General features: G+C 62.1%; 1 protein-coding gene across 2 annotated transcripts in view; it reads left to right on the forward strand.

Annotated features, from left to right (window-relative positions):
- The first annotated feature begins 32 nt into the window (after positions 1-32).
- AP2S1 (adaptor related protein complex 2 subunit sigma 1) overlaps positions 33-823 on the forward strand; it is a 1759-nt gene continuing 968 nt past the window's right edge. The window contains exons 1-3 of one of the 2 annotated variants that reach the window (XM_027707971.1): positions 46-71; positions 230-244; positions 418-567. In XM_027707971.1, coding sequence (XP_027563772.1) covers positions 242-244; positions 418-567 — 153 coding nt within the window. In that variant the 5' untranslated portion in view covers positions 46-71; positions 230-241. Of the gene's footprint in view, positions 75-229; positions 245-417; positions 568-823 lie in introns of both variants that reach the window. The other variant, XM_027707970.1, reaches the window with a different exon arrangement.

The following is an 823-nucleotide window of genomic DNA, read 5'->3' on the forward strand; positions in this document are numbered from 1 at the left end:
TGGGGGACAGACGGACATGGGGGGAACAGGGCCCGGAGTGTGAGGGGGGACGGACGGACAGACGGACAGACATGGTGAGGGGCGACGGGAAGGGGAGGGGGGAGACAGACGGACAGACCTGATGACGGGGGGGCAGACGGACAGACATGGTGACGGGGGGACAGACGGACATGGTGATGGGGGGACAGATGGACGTGGGGGGAACAGGGATGGGACCGTGAGGGGAGACGGACAGACAGACATGGTGAGGGGGGATGGGGACGGGGGGGGGGGGGGACAGACGGACGGATATTGGTGTGTCCTGGGGGGAGCACGAAGACCTTTCACAGCTTCTCCCTTTCACAGGGGGGCACAAAACACCCCAAAATCCCCCAAAATCCCTCAAAATCCCTTTTCCCCCTTTTTTCCCGGGAGCAGATCCGCTTCATCCTGATCCAGAACCGGGCGGGGAAGACCCGCCTGGCCAAGTGGTACATGCAGTTCGACGATGACGAGAAGCAGAAGCTCATCGAGGAGGTTCACGCCGTGGTCACCGTGCGCGACGCCAAACACACCAACTTCGTCGAGGTACCGACCCCCAAAACGCTCCTTTTGAGCCCCAAAACCTCCTTCCTTTTCTTCTCCCCGGTCCTGGTCCCATTCCCTGCCTGGGGTGGGGGGTGTGGCTCCTCCCAGTGCCTCCCAGTGCATCCCAGTTTCCTTTTGGTGTCTCCTCTCCCAGTTTCCTTTTGGTGTCTCCCCTCCCACCCCAAACCTCCCCCCTTTTCTTCTCCCCAGTCCAGGATGAGCCACCAGTCCCGTTCCCTGCTGGGGGTGGAGGGTG

Source organism: Neopelma chrysocephalum, unplaced genomic scaffold (genome assembly GCF_003984885.1).
Source record: "Neopelma chrysocephalum unplaced genomic scaffold, ASM398488v2 Primary Assembly neopelma1_95118, whole genome shotgun sequence".
Classification (NCBI taxonomy): Eukaryota; Metazoa; Chordata; class Aves; order Passeriformes; family Pipridae; genus Neopelma; species Neopelma chrysocephalum.